The following is a 16,639-nucleotide window of genomic DNA, read 5'->3' as shown; positions in this document are numbered from 1 at the left end:
TCTCGGCGGACACAACATTTTTGTTGGTATGTGGTGCTGAGGATCGAACTCGGGCCGCACGCATTCCAGGCGAGCGCGCTACCGCTTGAGCCACATCCCTAGCCCCTTGGAGTGGTTTTGATTTGCATTTCTCTGACTGCTAGCGATGGTGAACATTTTTTCATGTACTCCTCTGAGAAGTGTCTATTCAGGTCCTTGGCCCATTTGTTGATTGGGTTATTTGTTATCTTATTGTCTAATTTTTTTGAGTTCTTTGTATACTCTGGATATTAGGGCTCTGTCTGAAGTGTGAAGAGTAAAGATTTGTTCCCAGGATATAGGCTCCCTATTTACCTCTCTTATTGTATCTCTTGCTGAGAAAAACTTTTTTGTTTGACTAAGTCCTATTTGTTGATTCTAGTTATTAACTCTTGTGCTATGGGTGTCCCATTGAGGAATATGGAGCCCGACCCCACAGTATGTAGATCGTAGCCAACTTTTTCTTCTATCAGACACAGAGTCTCTGATTTGATATCAAGCTCCTTGATCCATTTTGAGTTAACTTTTGTGCATGGCGAGAGAAAGGGATTCAGTTTCATTTTGTTGCATATGGATTTCCAGTTTTCCCAACACCATTTGTTGAAGATGCTATCCTTCCTCCATTGCATGCTTTTAGCTCCTTTATCAAATATAAGATAGTTGTAGTTTTGTGGATTGGTTTCTGTGTCCTCTATTCTGTACCATTGGTCCACCCGCCTGTTTTGGTACCAGTACCATGCTGTTTTTGTTACTATTGCTCTTCTATTGAAGTCTGGTATCGCTATATCGCCTGATTCACACTTCCTGCTTAGCATTGTTTTTGCTATTCTGGGTCTTTTATTTTTCCATATGAATTTCATGATTGCTTTATCTATTTATACCAGAAATGACATTGGGATTTTGATTGGCATTGGATTAAATCTGTAGAGAACTTTGGGTAATATCACCATTTTGATGATGTTAGTTCTGCCTATCCATGAACAGGGTATATTTTTCCATCTACTAAGATCTTCTTCTATTTCTCTCTTTAGGGTTCTGTAGTTTTCATTGTATAAGTCTTTCACCTCTTTTGTTAGGTTGATTCCCAAGTATTTTATTTTTTTTTTTTGAGGATATTGTGAATGGAGAGATTGTCCTCATTTCCATTTCAGAGGATTTGTCCCTGATATACATGAATGCCTTCGATTTATGCGTGTTGATTTTATATCCTGCCACTTTGCTGAATTCATTTATTAGCTCTAATAGTTTCTTTGTAGACCCTTTTGGGTCTGCTAGGTATAGAATCATGTCAACTGCAAATAGTGATAATTTAAGTTCTTCTTTTCCTATTTTTATGCCTTTAATTTCTTTCGTCTGTCTAATTGCTCTGGCCAGTGTTTCGAGAACTATGTTGAACAGAAATGGTGAGAGAGGGCATCGCTGTCTTGTTCCAGATTTGAGAGGGAATGCCTTCAATTTTTCTCCATTCAGAATGATGCTAGCCTGAGGCTTAGCATAGATTGCTTTTACAATGTTGAGGTATGTTCCTGTTATACCTAGTTTTTCTAGAGTTTTGAACATAAAGGGATGCTGTACTTTGTCGAATGCTTTTTCTTCATCTATCGAGATGATCATATGGTTCTTATTTTTAAGTCTATTGATGTGGTGAATAACATATATTGATTTCCGTATATTGAATCTGCCTTGCATCCCAGGGATGAATCCTACTTGATCATGGTGCACAATTTTTTTGATATGTTTTTTAATCCAATTTGCCAGAATTTTATTGAGGATTTTTGCATCTAGGTTCATTAGAGATATTGGTCTGTAGTTTTCTTTCTTTGAAGTGTCTTTGTCTGGTTTAGGAATCAGGGTTATGTTGGCCTCATAGAATGAATTTGGAAGTTCTCCCTCTTTTTCCATTTCCTGAAATAGCTTGAAAAGTATTGGTATTAGTTCCTCTTTAAAGGTTTTGTAAAACTCTGCTGTATACCCATCCGGTCCTGGGCTTTTCCCAGATGCTAATCTTTTGATGGTTTCTTCTATTTCCTCAATTGATATTGGTCTGTTTAGGTTGTCTATATCCTCCTGACTCAATCTGGGCAGATTATATGACTTAAGAAATTTATCGATGCCTTCACTATCTTCTGTTTTATTGGAATATAAGGATTCAAAATAGTTTCTGATTATCTTCTGTATTTCTGAAGTGTCTGTTGTGATGTTGCCTTTTTCATCCTGTATGTAGTAATTTGAGTTTTCTCTCTTCTTCTCTTCATTAGCATGGCTAAGGGTCTGTCGATTTTATTTATTTTTTCAAAGAACCAACTTTTAGTTTTGTCAATATTTTCAATTGTTTATTTTGCTTCAATTTTCTTTAATTTCAGCTCTGATTTTAATTATTTCCTGCCTTCTACTTCTTTTGCTGTTGTATGCTCTTCTTTTTCTAGGATTTTGAGATGAAGTGTGAGATCATTTATTTGTTGGTTTTTTCTTTTTTTAAGGAATGAACTCCAAGCAATGAATTTTCCTCTTAGAACTGCTTTCAATGTGTCCCATAGATTCCGATATGTTGTGTCTGTGTTTTCATTTATCTCTAAGAATTTTTTAATTTTCTCCTTGATGTCTTCTGTAACCCATTGATCATTCAGTAACCTATTGTTCATTCTCCAAGGGATGCATGATTTTTCCTTCCTTCTTTTGTCATTGATTTTCGGTTTCATTCCATTATGATTAGATAAGATGCATGGTATTATCTCTACTCCTTTATATTGTCTAAGAGTTGCTCTGTGACATAATATATGATCTATTTTGAGAAGGATCCATGTGCTGCTGAGAAAAATGTTTAACTGCTTGATGTTGTGTGGTATATTCTATATATGTCAATTAAGTCTAGGTTATTAATTGTTTTATTGAGTTCAATACTTTCCTTATTCAACTTTTATTTGGAAGATCTGTCCAGTGGTGAGAGAGGTGTGTTGAAATCTCCCATGATTATTGTATGGTGGTCTATTAGACTCTTGAACTTGAGAAGAGTTTGTTTGATGAACATAGTTGCACCATTGTTTGGTGCATATATATTTATGATTGTTATGTCTTATTGGTGTATGGTTCCCTTGAGCAGTATGTAGTGTCCCTCTTTATCTCTTTTGAAATCTATTTTATTTGATATGAGTATGGACCCTCCTGCTTGTTTCAGAAGTCCATATGAGTGATATGATTTTTCCCAACCTTTCACCTTCAGTCTATGTATATCTTTTCCTATCAAATGTGTCTGTTGTAGGCAGCATATTTTTGGGTCTTGTTTTGTGATCCATTCTACTAGCCTGTGTCTCTTAATTGGTGAGTTTAAGCCATTAACATTTAGGGATATTATTGAGATATGGTTTGTTCTTCCAGCCATATTTGTTTATTTATGTTACTAAACATGGTTTGTTTTCCTCTTTGATTATTTTCCCCCCTTTACTGTCCTACCTCCCACTGTTGGTTTTCATTGTTGTTTTCCATTTCCTCTTCCTGTAATGTTTTGCCAAGTATGTTTTGAAGAGATGGTTTTCTAGCTGCAAATTCTTTTAACTTTTGTTTATCGTGGAAGGTTTTAATTTCATCTTCCTTCCTGAAACTTAATTTCGCTGGATACACAATTCTTGGTTGGAACCCATTTTCTTTCAGTGTTTGAAATATGTTATTCCAGGATCTTCTATCTTTCAGAGTCTGTGTTGAAAAATCAGCTGTTATCCTGATTGGTTTACCCCTAAATGTAGTCTGCTTTCTTTCTTTTGAAGCTTTTAAAATTCTGTCCTTATTCTGTATGTTGGGCATCTTCATTATAATGTGTCTAGGTGTGGATCTCTTATGATTTTGCACATTCAGCATCCTGTAGGCTTCTAGGATTTAGGATTCTGTCTCATTCTTCAAGTCTGGGAAGTTTTCTCATATTATTTCATTGAATAGATTGCTCATTCCTTTGGTTTGGACCTCTATACCTTCCTGTATCCCAATGATTCTTAGGTTTGGTCTCTTTGTTATCCCATATTTCTTGGATGTTCTGCTCATGGTTTCTTAACACTCTTGCTGAGCTGTCTATGTTCTTTTCATGTTGAAATACTTTGTCTTCATTGTCTGATGTTCTGTCTTCTAAGTGTTCTATTCTGCTGGTAGTATTCTCAATTTTTTCCTGCATTTCTAGGATTTCTGTTTGTTTGTTTTTTATTACCTCTATCTCCCTGTATAGTTGATCTTTTGCTTATTGGGTTTGTTTATGTAATCATAAACAAATCAGTCCTCTTGTTTGAGGTGAGCAGCAAGGGTGAGGGAGGGGTTTAGAGGCTTTTGGCCAGTAGTGGTACTTTTTAAGCTCTTTCTGGCTGGATTCATAGGATTTTTAAGAGGTCCTACTGCAGGGGACTTTCTTCTGGTGTAATTTGCAGCTGTCTGGGTATGAGAAGACAACCTGCCGATTTAAGGGGTTAACTGGTTGGTTGAGGGCTCCACAAGATGGCTGCCACCCCTTGGCTCAGTTTTCTTTTAAGCTCTTTGAGCTGTTTTAGAGACCTGTCTGTTACTGTTGTGCTTTAAATCTTTTTTTTCTTCTTTCCAACAGTTTTTAAATGGTAGAACTTAAGAGAATGTCTCCCCTACCCCCATAAACCCTTCTTTCTCTGTTGCCCCTTTTACTTATCCACAGGTTTGGGATAGAGTTAGGGCACTCTGAGTTTATTTTCTTCTCTGGTAACCTATAATCCAGTCTCTCCAGGTCCCAGACTATGTAGTATCGAGCATTTATTTTGTCACTCACCTCTCAGTCATGCTTTTCCTTTGCTGCCTCTTTTCTGTGTTGTGAGGTGATTGGGACTTGCTGCCTAGCTCACTTCTACTATCTTTCCTCTGTTGCATTGGTTTCTTGATTTGTGAAATAAGAATAATCTTCTTTCACGGGACTGTCTCAGTGTAATGATTAAATGAAATAATGTGAAAAATACTAGCACAGTATAAGAAATTAATACATTATTGGTGTCACCTATGATATAAAACTGCACATATTAATGACTTCTACTTTTTTACATACAACCTAATTGTTAAAAGAGTCATTTGTATTCCACCTCTAAGTGAAAACTTTAAAATAGGGAAATTGTACCAGAGCAGATTCCATTTTTAGTAGTGTGTCTTCTAGAAAGGACATGGACTCCTGGGATGAGTAAGTGGCAAAGAAATGAGGGCATTTCAGGGGAGATCAAATAGAGTTGAGTTTTATTAATATATCTTGGTTACAATTTTAGGTTTCTAGGGTTTTAAAGGAGTAGAAAATAGGATAAAAGGAGAAGTGAGTGTTTGATTAAAGCAGAAAATGTATAATATTGGTTGTCTTCCTGTAACTAAGAACCATATTTCTAAAGAACTGATTAGAAAACCCATTTTTTTCCTACATAAATGATTTCACTCTAATGTCATTCTTCAAATCTGGAATAAATATTCTGCTGTAATGTCTGAACTTCATTGTAAAATTGTAGAACAAAATAATTAATATGTAGGAGACTAACTTATGGATTTCCCTTTAAAACAGAAGAGCTTAGAATTAATATATCTAGAAGTAAACTTTTGACAGAAACCTTATTTCATATGAGAATTGTGCTATATATTTTTGCTAGTTTGGTTTTTATTAATAATAAACTAAAATAGTACAACTTTGGGAAAATAGGTTTTTATAAAAGATTCTTCTGGTTTGGCAGAAGAATCAACCAAAACAAAAGTCCCTTTTTGTATAATACTATGTGTGTAATTACAGGGTGTAGGAAAAAACAAGATTGTTGACAGATTTCTTCACCTGCTCAACAGACCACGAGAATATATCCAACTTCACAGGTAAGAGTATTAGACCCACCACTTCTTAAAATCTGATTAAATTATTCATCTTTTACCTAGTGCAATTTAAATATACCTCCCTTCCATCCCATCTCCCATATTGGTGAACCCAGGGCCTTGTCTATGCTAGGCATTCTCTCTACCACTGAGATACATCTTCATCCCTTTTTAGTTTTTTATTTTGTGGCAGTCTTGCTAACTTGCCCAGACTGTCCTTGAACTTGCTATCCTCCCACCTCAGCCTGCCAAGTATCTGGGATTATAGGCATGTACCACCACCACACCAGTCCTAAATATACTTTCTTAAAGGCCCATTTTATAAACTAGTTTCATTCCTGTTCCTCTGCTCTTATCTATCTTCTCCTTAAAAGGTAATAATACCATACTATATTTATTTTTAAAGTGACTAATACTTTATAAATATGAATTAATAGATCTTTTGTGGACAGAGAGTGATGAACATTACATTCTAGGAGCAGATCTCATCAACATTGAGGCACTTAAATTAGAAGAAAAGTAAGTGGAGCCTAAGTCTATTCATCTAACAAGAAGCTAAAATAGCTCACAGGGAGGAAGAGCAAACTATATGGCTCTCAGGTAGGAAATGAAGAACACAGACATGTGGAAGAAGTATGTTAGTAGTGTTTTTTATCTTAAGACACTTTTTGGATTGTTTAGTTTTGTGTGGTCAGAGTACTCATTCAGTAATAGCTTTTAAGCAAATTTTCTCAGCATGGATCATTTTTTAACTGTATTAGTGAACCTGTTCCATATTTTAAAACATAAAACCAGCAGATCTACTCAAAACAGAAAAATGAGACAGAATAGTAGGGAGGGAAAGAGGAAGGGGGAGAGAGAGGGAGAGAAATATATCAAGTTTTGAGCAACTTAAAACTAGTTTAGAATGTTATTTTACTTCCAGGAAACAAAAGACATTGTACAGTGACAAGAACATTGGATTGATTTTTTTTTTCATAGTACTAGAGATTAAACCCAGGGGCACTTAACCACTGAGTCCCCCCCCCACCTTTTTTGAGACAGGGTTTTGCTAAGTTGCTTAGGGTTCAGGTTAGTTGCTAAAGCTGTCCTCAGAGTTCTAATTCTCCTTTCTCATCCTTCTGACCACTGGAATTACAGGCTTGTGCCATCTAGCCCAGGCCCATTGGATTGAATTTTGAGAACTAATTTCTGGTTTGGGTCTTTTGCTAAATAATTATGAGTTCTTAGAGAATTATAGGAAAGTAGAAGGCAATTATTAGGTCAAAAGACAAAGAAAAAAGGATCAAAGGAAAGTTGAGATATGGCTAAAAACTCTCTCATGGGATATATACTTCTGGCTATGGCAGAATAATGTACCAGATTAGCACTACCACAATAAACAACTATAAACCTGGACAAAATCCATAAACACTGGGAAAAGAATAACCACCAGAGATCTGCAGTCTGAACAACTATCAGAACTCCTGCATGATTGGCAGCCTGCATTAAACCCTCTGTTTTCCAGAAAATATCTTATAAAGCTTATGCTTTAGAAGTAGAATTAGTCTATCTCTAATTAAAGTTACTATATACCCACCCTTAAAAAGTTTAACAATAAGTCTCAAAAAAAATCAAAGGTGCTTCTGTTTTAGAAGTTCTTTTTCATATAAAATGGCTTTAAAAATAAAAAGAATGGATTTTGAACAGACAGGAAATATAGGAACAAAACTGAACACTCAACCAAGAAAGACTGAAAAATCTAAACACTTCACAACATACCCTTAAATGATGTCAAGCCTTCAGTAGAAAATTACTAGATATACAAAGAAACAGGAAAATTGGTCAATAGAAATGGACTAAAAAGCTAAAAAATGATAGAATTAGCAGGCAAGAACTATAAAACTGTTGCCATAAACATTTTTAAGCATTACAAGAGGGAAATGAGAATAATGAGGGAATAGAAATCCTCAGTATAGAAAAGACAACTTTAAAAATGCAGCTTCACATATCAACAACTGGAATCTCAAAGAGTATAGGAAAAAAATGGGACAGAGCATATATTATGAGATATAATGGGAAAACTCCCAAATTTAATGAAGAACAAACAAAGTCATCAGTCTAAGAAGTTCTATAAATGTCAGCAGAACACACAGGAAGCCACAGCATGGCACATCATGTCAAATTGCTGAAAACTAATAGGAAGTATCTTTAAAACCACCAGAGGGAATGAAAGCCATAATACATACAGTATAACAATGATAAAAATTACTAGTGACTTTTCATGGAGAATAAATATAAAACATAATTCAATGAAATAGTTACTTTTAAAGCAACAAGCAAGAAGTAGGATAGTACATTCAGCACAAATGCTCTTCAAATATAAAATAAAAGACATTTTCAGACAAAAGCTAAGAATATAGATGTGAAAATTCTTAACAAGTATTAACAAATCATATTCAAGGAAATATAGAAGTATAATATATCAACCAAGTAGATTTTATCCCAGGAATGTAAAGTAATAATATGTCCATTCCTACACCTGGCATAGATTATCTATGTTCTCCATCAATTCTGCTAGGATGTTATTATTATTACTCAAATAACCAACTTCTGGAATTGTTATCCCTTTCTTATGTTTCTTTTTCATTTCAATAATTCCTGTTTTTGTCTTTATTATACCCTTTTATTTTCTCCAGACTCAGTGTATTGTTCTTTTTTAAACTTTTTGATGGGAATGCCTTCTTAATCATTGATTTTTGACCCTTAATTTATCATATATGCACTCAAAAACCATCTATTTTCGTCTCTCTTAGGTCTCAGTTTGTTCATCTCTAAGTAAGAGGAACAGACAAGGGTCATTTATAATATCACTTTTTGCTCTATATTTGAATGTCTTTGAGTGTTCAAGAAGAATATGGTATTTGAGGTTCTTTTAAAGGTTTAGAGGATTAGAGAGAGCATGCCTTACTTCCTGTCTGGCCCATCAACCTCTTGTCCTAAAATAAGAAATGGTCCATAAAATAGTGAAGAGTTGATTCCTGCTAATTTACATTCTGTGGTAAATCTGACATTGGTTAGATAAATGTGTATATATATTATCTATGATTAATTTTCTAAATTTAAAATGTAGGAAAAATTTCAAAGCCAAATACTTATATTTTATATCACCTATTGCTGTATTATTAATTGATAATAGTATGTCAAATAAAATTATATTTATTCATTTAACAGGGGCCGTAGGTATCTATGTTTGACAATATTGGATATTAACTTATTATGTAAAAGTGGAAGCCCAAAAGCTCAGTTTGCGATAAATGCCATTAAAGACTTTTCACTAATTAGACCTATATCCCCACTAATTTCAATGTAGGGAATTTTTTTTCTTTTTTATACAGCTTTAAGGTTGTATTTGCCATAAAATTTAAGCTCATAAAATTGCTTTAAGGGAAACCTATGTCCAAAAGACTTAAAAATAGTGGTCTTAAAAATATGTTTAGGACTTCTTTGATCTATAGATGATCTATGTAAGGCCTTGTCTTCATTTTAGACTCCTGATAGATTTGTGATGTTACCATCTAAATGATCAGTCAGTCTCAATTTAATTTAGTCATTGGAACACAATTAGTTATAAGAGTCATTTGAAACATAGTCTTGATAAGTAAAACCATCACCAAACACACATGAATAAAACAACCACAATGCTTTTATGTATGGCCATCTTGTGTTTTGATTATCAGACTTCACAAAATGAACAAGTTGGGCAATTCATGTACTTAGTTAAAATCAAAAGTATATCTGAAGAATATGATGTAAATAATTTAAAAGATTAATGGATGCAATCACTTATGCCTTACATTTGTGAAATGTATCTATTTACTTGTTTCTTCTATGATGTTAATTTGACATGAAGGACACTTGCAACTTCTGTAGTTGTATTGCTACCTTGGATAAAAGTACATGTCTATATTAAAATCATAATAATCTAAGGGCTTTGAAATACTTATATTACCAGTTTTTTTTTATTTGCTACTCTTCAGATATAAAGATAGCTCAGGTCCAATCATTAGTATGATATATGCTCTTGTTATTTTTCTAATAGTGGTACCTACTGGAAATAGAGTTCCCACATCCCTTACTATAGCCTCAACTTTCTCTTAGAATGAATTTTCCTCACAAATGCTCAGCTTATTCCAGGATCATTCTATGCTCTATTCACAAGTTTTGAAGTTTAACCCATTCCTGTCTGCATTCCTTCATCTAAAAATGCACCCCATTTCTCCACCAAGACTTCAAAGTTTCATCCATTGGTGACCTCTTGTTTCATTCTGGGTGTGGCTGTTCCCACCTCTCAACCTCTGAGAAGCTGAATTTGTACCAATATGATAGAAAGAATACAGGTTCTAGAGATTGAATCCTGTCTTCAGTAACTTTTGTGTGATTTTGAACTCCTTCAGTCTTAATTTCCTGACTTATCAAATTGAAGTATGTCCTTCCTAGGGTGAAGACTAAATGACAGAATATGTGAAATGGACTCAGCCAGTGTCAGGCATTTTTAGACAAGCTACCAAGTATTAGTTTCTTATCACATAACTTACTTTCTTTTCTATCTCTGATTTGAATGAGACAGGTGGAACATCCCTAATCCAATATTCAACATGCTTCAAAGTCTGAAACTTTTTGAACACTGACATGATGCTTATAAAGTTTTGGCTTTGGGAGCATTTCACATTTTAAATTTTTGAATCAAAGCTGCTCAATTGGTAAAATTTATGCAAATATTCCCATTCCCATAACCATTGAGCTACATTTCCATCAGTTATTTATTTATTTATTTTTATTTTTTTATTTTGAGAAAAAGTCACATTCAGTTACTGAGGCTAGTCTTGAACTTGTGATCTTCCTGCCTCAGATTCCCTATTCACTGGGATTATAGGCCAGCACCACCACATGTGGCATGGCCATTGGAAACAGGTCATGTAAATAACAAGTCAGTGTGGTATTTGGGATGTATGTGTGTAGACGTAAGAATTAATGGCAAGAGGCAGACATGGGCTCACAGAGGCATCATAGTCCCTACTGAGGCTGGATTGAATCCTGACTGCAATGAGGTATAATGAAAGCAAGAAAAATGATGTTGACCATAGTCTGTGGGCTGCTCAAAGTCATATGGATCTTGAATCACATAGAATACTAGGAAGTGATATTAGGAATCCAGATAAAATTATTGGGGCTAACCAAAAATATTGGTGATGAGAATGGAAAGAAGGGATCTATTAAGATAGTTATAAATGGCTGATTTTACAATTGTTGAAAAGTCTACGGAGGGAGAAGGGAAAGAAGAAGTGAAGAAGTTGTTAAGAGAAGTTGCCTCCCTTATCACAAGCCAAGTACTTTGTATGGTTCTCAATATACAGTGGATGCCACTAAGTATTTGTTGAAATGACTTGGTATGAGCTAATTTCATCTGGAACTTGCAGCTCAAGGTCCCCTCTGATAGCCATCCTTATCTAGAGGCACCACAGGCTACTTCATTGTGGAGCCAGGTTCCTCATATATGTATGGGTTCGACCAGTGACTGTTATGTAAGTTCTCTAACCAGCTGAGATAGTTAAAATATTGCATATTGTAAGGTTATTGTTAAAACATTTGCTTTTTATCTATCATATTTTTATATTATTCTCCCTTTGTGAAACCAGACGAAGTAAAATATGTGGCAAATTGAATGCAAAACTCTTCCCTTGCCCATCTTAAAATCACATATCCTGGAGTAAACGATGACATGCTTTTCAAAGCACAGCATAATCAACACACCAGGCTCTCCTTAGGCTGAAGAAAACTGAGTGTGACAGCACAAAATTTTGAAATTCACAAAATCCCAGCAGGCAGAACTATCTGGTAGAAAACAGAAAAAGTCAAAGCTTTTCTTAAGTCTCATGGAAAACATTATTATTGAGCCATTACAATATCCTTAGCCCTGATTGGAGTAATAGGGACCTGACGATATGTCAAATGGCAGCTGCCACACAAAACATCCAGGGCCCTCTTCCTGTGTCTTCTTCCCTATTATGAATTTGAAAAAGCTATATTGGAAACATTTTTATCAGCAGTTGGACAGTAGTTCTCCTAGTAAGAATGCCTTATACTGCCTCTTTTAAAAAAAATGAGTTATGCCACTGCCTCATGCTTTAGGTTTATAATAATTTTGACTTTTCTCTGATTGACCTCCAAATACATTTAAATTTCTGTATTTTTCTTTTTATTTAACAAACATTTACATGGCAGCTATTATGCGCTAGGCACTGTTCTAAGCTGATTTCAAATTACAACTTGTTACTGCTAACTACAAGTGTATAAGACCCATATCATTACTATCTCTGTTTTGCAGATGAAGCCACTGAGGCACAGAGAGGTTGGCTAAAGTTACACAGCTGGCTTCATACATTCTGGCTTCAGCCCTGTGCTCTAACTACTGCTTGATGCTGTTCCTTGTCTTCATTGTGCTGAATCAGACAGTAGAGTAGGGAGGATAGTAAGTACTTTACTGTGGTTTTAACCTGTGTGACAGAACTGTCGATCAACCATCTTTTTTATTCTGTACCTCAGTCTATGTATAATTAACTTGTTGTGTTAAATTCTAGCCTTATGTTCCTAAGTCCTGTTGAGTCTTTTCTGCATTATTTTATTTGGCTAATTATTTCATAGTTTTATATTTTTGGCTAATAATAATATCCTTATTTCATTTTCTTCTCTTTATTATATCTCTGTATCATTAAACTTTTTTTTTTGTATCTATATGTATAATGATTTATTTGTGGTGCTGGGAATTGAACCCAGGGCCTTGTGCATACAAGGCAAGTGCTCTACTATATCCCCAGTCCCTAAATTTACTTTTACTCCCAGTCATATCTCCTCCTCTGAACTGTGTCATCAGCAAACTTAATGGCACTGTTTTTTTTTCTTTTCACCCAGGAGATTCATAAAAACATTAATTAATTAATTATTGTGGTTTATTAAGGAATATTCCTCCCAAGTGGACACTACTCCAGTGATGTCCTTCCTTGAAGCATGCCCACCAAAAAGTTGTTTTATTATGGCTTCTAATTTGTGGATTATAGAGGCTGGTGAGTCAGAAGTATAGACAAATTCCTGAAACTGTAGATAGCAGCAAGTGGCATGCTCTAGGCTGTTCTGGAAAAGACAACTGGAAACAATGAGGAGTCTGTGGGATTCGTTTTCATTTTTTATTTCCTGAATCACAAACTTAAGAAGCTTGAGAACCACTAAAACAGTGTTTTTTCTTTATTTTGTTATATCCCTTGCCACTAAAGCCTACTACATTCCTTTCAAGTGTTATGTGCATTTTTAGTTTCAGAAAAACTTTTTAAAATCCCAAAAATGTAAATACAAATACGTAACACAGAGCCAAATTTATCACCCAGATTTAACTGTTCATATTTTTCCAAATTTGATTCCTTTTCCAGAAATTAAATACTATAATTATAGCTAACATTTCTTTTAACTGCTACTTTCAAAATCATATCACCTTCCTCAACTTAATCACTATTATAAATTTACTTTATAAATTCTAGTCCTTTTTTCCCCCTCACAGGACAATTTTGGTTAAAAAATTATTTCACACTGATTCTCATTATAAAATTCCTTATAAAAATATGGAATAAGCTCAATATTAGAATTATTCAAATCTCAGATCATCTGGACAGGCTTAACATCATGTCCCTACCACTTAAATCTGGTGCCCCACTTGGGCCTTCCTAGCTTGCATCAGCTGCACTGTCCTTAGATGAGCAGAAAGAATGAAAAAGTGTCTTGGTCTAATATCCAGTACTTCCAAAATTCCTTTTTATTTGTTTGTATTAAAATAATGTTGTTCTTATAAGATACATATTGCTCTAGCCAGATTCTTCAAATGGTGGCAACAATGACAAAATAAGCAGAAGGAACAGCCCAGGGTGCTTCAAATTAGTAAATAAACTGGTGTATTAAGGTGATTGCTCAGTTCACAATTCTGTTATGAATCTTCTGTTAATTGATATGTATCTATAATGATTTATGCAGGATAAATTAAGAGCCTTGTTGAAAAACCTAAGAATTATTTCTGCATTTGCCTTTAGTCATTCATTTATTCATTCATTAGTCTAGTCAGTCAGTCAACAAGTATCTTAGGTAGGGTTATCTTGAAACAGATCTCTTGAGCCAGAAATCAGGATGTTTGTATAAGTGATTTGAAAATGAGAGATTTTAGGTGAGAACTATTGGAAAGTAAAGAAGTCAGAATAAGTTTGGACAAATGAGGTGGTTCTAGATATGACCTGGTCTCAGTCTCTTCACAGGGAGCTCTGGAGTGTGAATGGTATTACTCCATTATCTCACCTAGAAGCAAGAGAGCCAATAGTTTTAGCTCCCATATCAGTAAGTCACTGGTTAAGGGCTGCACCCTGGGAGAGAGGGCAGGAAGCACTTGTAATTAGTATTTCTCCAAGAGGTAGCTCCTACGGTGGAGGGAAGAAGAGTTTAGCTGTAAGCATTTATAGGTCAATGCTGTAATAACTGGAGGATGAGTGCATTTGCTGATAAAGGAGATCTTGGTAGAGTACCAACAGCATCTACTATATCAACCCTATATTGAATTTCTGTTAGGTCCTTAGCACTGTTTTAGAACTGGAGAACTTAACAATAAATAGGATAGACAAAGGTCACAGCTGCCATGAAGATTTCTATCTAGTAGAGAGAAGGTGTACAATAAAAAATAATGTAACCAATAGAGAAAAAATGCTAAAATGAAAATGATAGCTAGGTACAGTTGTCCATGCCCATAATCCCACTGATTTGCAGGGGTGGGGAGTACTGAGGCAGAGGATTATTAGTTTGAGGCCAGCCTCAGCAACTTATGAGGACCTAAGCAATTTAGTAAAAACCTATCTCAAAAACAAACAAATAAACAGGGTTCAGGATGTAGCTCAGTGGTAAAGTACCCCTGGGTTCAATTCCCATTCTGAAAAGAAAAGAAAATGATGTACAAGACTTTAAAGGATAATGTGATAGAGAGTAAATGGGAAATTAATTGAGAAATAGAGCTCAAACATTGCTAAGTTTGGCAGTAATGACTATTTATATAATTGTGGTGGGATTTGCAGTGCAACATTCTGGCATTTCAACAACTATCTTTTCTAGAGACTCAGCAGGGATACTGACCCAATATGTAAGATGGATCTGTAACAGAAATAATAAACAGACCTTCAGATCAAAATAACTAGAGAGTTGTGAGAACTTGGGCTAATGATAGTTTTGAATAAGATTCTAGTAAATAGTCCAAATTACTAGAACTAGCTAGATTTAACCCTGTGGGAATAGAATCATTAGTATCAGCTTGGTAGTAATAGGAATTAATCCTTTCCTCATCTTTACTCTGGACTATTGCAGTAGCCTCTTGTTTAAGACCTTAACCCCCATCTCCTTTCCATGTCCCCACATTGTTCCAAAAAAAAAAAAAAAAGTTGATCACTTGTTGTCCTGCTTAGAAGCCTTCAGTGACTCCCATTACCAGCAGCATCAAGTCCATACTCCTGAGTTTGAACACCATCTGTTTCACTTGTCTTGCTTCCACCTGTTCTCTCCCACACACTTATGCTTCATCCACTGCCTGTGTCTCTGCATACATATTCATGGCTCCTTAACTTAACATATGCAGTTTGGAATTCCCTATCAAGTCTACCTGGAAAACTCCTACCTTTTTCTTCAAAATGTAAATCAAAGTCTTTTCCAGTAGGAAAAATTCTTAGACCTTTCCTTCTCATTCTCTTTCATAAGCAGATGTTTCCTTTCTTTGTGTTACTGTTTTTGTAAAACGTTTTGCAAGTGGGGAGCAAAGAAAGCTTTCTGTGTTTGGTAAATGAGATTGAAAAATTGCATGTTGAGCTCTAGGTAGTGCAGTCAGTTTTGCCCTTCTGTCATTTGGTTCTATGTAGGTGTCCTTGTGAGCTGTTTTTCAGCTATAGAAATCAATTGAATTTAGGGCTAGAACTTTAAATCACAAAAATAATAAAGTGAATCAATCACATTGCTTTCTCCCAAATAGTCTTTAATTTTTAATGAGAACAAGAATTTTTTTATTAGTACCAAATAAAAACTAAGATATTGTTTTTCACTATTAGGTCATTTTTTTGGTTTTCATATTTATAAGTTTTAGAATGTTTCTTTTCCAAAAGGACTTTTATTAATGGTTAAGGTTAGGGCTATTGACATAGAACAGGCTCTGCTAGTATATCTGTTTTTATCACAGTTACATGTTCCTATCTCTGTCCTCTTCAGTAGGTAGCTTGCCCCCCCCCCTTTATGGGCAGGGATATGTCTTCAACTGCCTTTTCCACTGTGATGTCTAGAGTATAGCCAATGTTTCATAAACATTTGCTAAACAAATGAATAAATGCAATGTCTTTTCCTTTTTCTTCCACCTTTCAGACATCCATTCAGAAAGTCTTCCCTCTGAAATGGATAGATGGTTGGTCCTCCAATGGCTTCATGTTTTCCATGAAATGAAAGTCAGACTAAACTATGAAATTTAAGACTCCATACATTCTGGACTTATCCTGCCTATCTAGCTCTCTCCCCTTCACATAACTATGTTCTAGACATGTTGGGTAACTAGATGTTCCCTAAAACTTCTCTTGTATCTCTAGACTGCTCCACATTTGACTGATTCTCTGCCTGGATGTATCTTCTACGCATCACTGACAGATAAAATCAGATTTTATTGTTAGAATCATGTCTTCTTCAGTCAGAATTG

General features: G+C 35.0%; 1 protein-coding gene across 2 annotated transcripts in view; it reads left to right on the top strand.

Moving 5' to 3' along the window:
* LOC101965792 (von Willebrand factor A domain-containing protein 8) overlaps positions 1-16,639 on the top strand; it is a 391,795-nt gene that overhangs the window by 187,852 nt on the left and 187,304 nt on the right. For both annotated transcript variants that reach the window (XM_078015856.1, XM_078015855.1), the window contains exon 21: positions 5,780-5,856. In XM_078015856.1, the coding sequence (XP_077871982.1) occupies positions 5,780-5,856 (77 nt within the window). The remainder of the gene's footprint in view (positions 1-5,779; positions 5,857-16,639) is intronic.

Source organism: Ictidomys tridecemlineatus, chromosome 6 (assembly GCF_052094955.1).
Source record: "Ictidomys tridecemlineatus isolate mIctTri1 chromosome 6, mIctTri1.hap1, whole genome shotgun sequence".
NCBI lineage: Eukaryota > Metazoa > Chordata > Mammalia > Rodentia > Sciuridae > Ictidomys > Ictidomys tridecemlineatus.
Note: the sequence above shows the minus strand (reverse complement) of the source record. Positions and strands in the feature narration are given on the sequence as shown.